The sequence below is a fragment of the Microtus ochrogaster genome, chromosome 18 (genome assembly GCF_000317375.1).
Source record: "Microtus ochrogaster isolate Prairie Vole_2 chromosome 18, MicOch1.0, whole genome shotgun sequence".
In the NCBI taxonomy this organism is placed as follows: Eukaryota; Metazoa; Chordata; class Mammalia; order Rodentia; family Cricetidae; genus Microtus; species Microtus ochrogaster.
This window is the reverse complement of record NC_022020.1, coordinates 20,928,513-20,929,068: the sequence shown is the minus strand read 5'-3', so window position 1 is coordinate 20,929,068 and position 556 is coordinate 20,928,513. Positions and strand designations below refer to the sequence as shown.

At 39.6% G+C, this 556-nt stretch overlaps 1 protein-coding gene across 1 annotated transcript in view; it reads right to left on the bottom strand.

Annotated features, from left to right (window-relative positions):
* Positions 1-556, bottom strand: part of Map3k2 (mitogen-activated protein kinase kinase kinase 2) — a 79,185-nt gene that overhangs the window by 10,016 nt on the left and 68,613 nt on the right. The window contains exon 14 of the mRNA XM_005355872.3: positions 51-182. Coding sequence (XP_005355929.1) covers positions 51-182 — 132 coding nt within the window. The remainder of the gene's footprint in view (positions 1-50; positions 183-556) is intronic.

Sequence of the window (556 nt, the reverse complement as noted above, 5' to 3'; positions counted from 1 at the left end):
ATGCATGGACTTACCCCTGGCATAGACCCCATAAAGATGCATGGACTTACCCCTGGCATATACTCCATAAAGATGGAGAGTGTTTTCTCCTGAGGATCCCTCAAACAACCATAATACTGAACAATCCGCTCATGCAGCAAGTTTTTCAACAACTGAATTTCACACTCAAGTGCATTTACTTCCTGAAAGACAGAACTCCTGCTAAGTCTTTTTAAACAATAAGTTACTCTATTTGTTTCTGTGTGTGTGCAGGTTCAGTCATACATGCAGCATGAAAGACAAGTGGAGGTTAGAGAACAACTTGCAGGAGTTAGTTCTCTCCTTCCACCATGAGGGTCCCCAGGAGGTGGATTCTGGGTATTGACCTAAGGTTGACAGGCTTGGTGGCAAGTACCTTTACTTGTTAGACAATTTCAATGACCCTACATTAAGTCTTTATCGCATAATAGTAAACACAAGATACTCTTAGTTCATGGACAAAATGTTCACTGAACATAGAATATTTTAGTCTAATCGATAATTTTTAAAATTTTTATTGTGTGTGAACTTGCCTGAG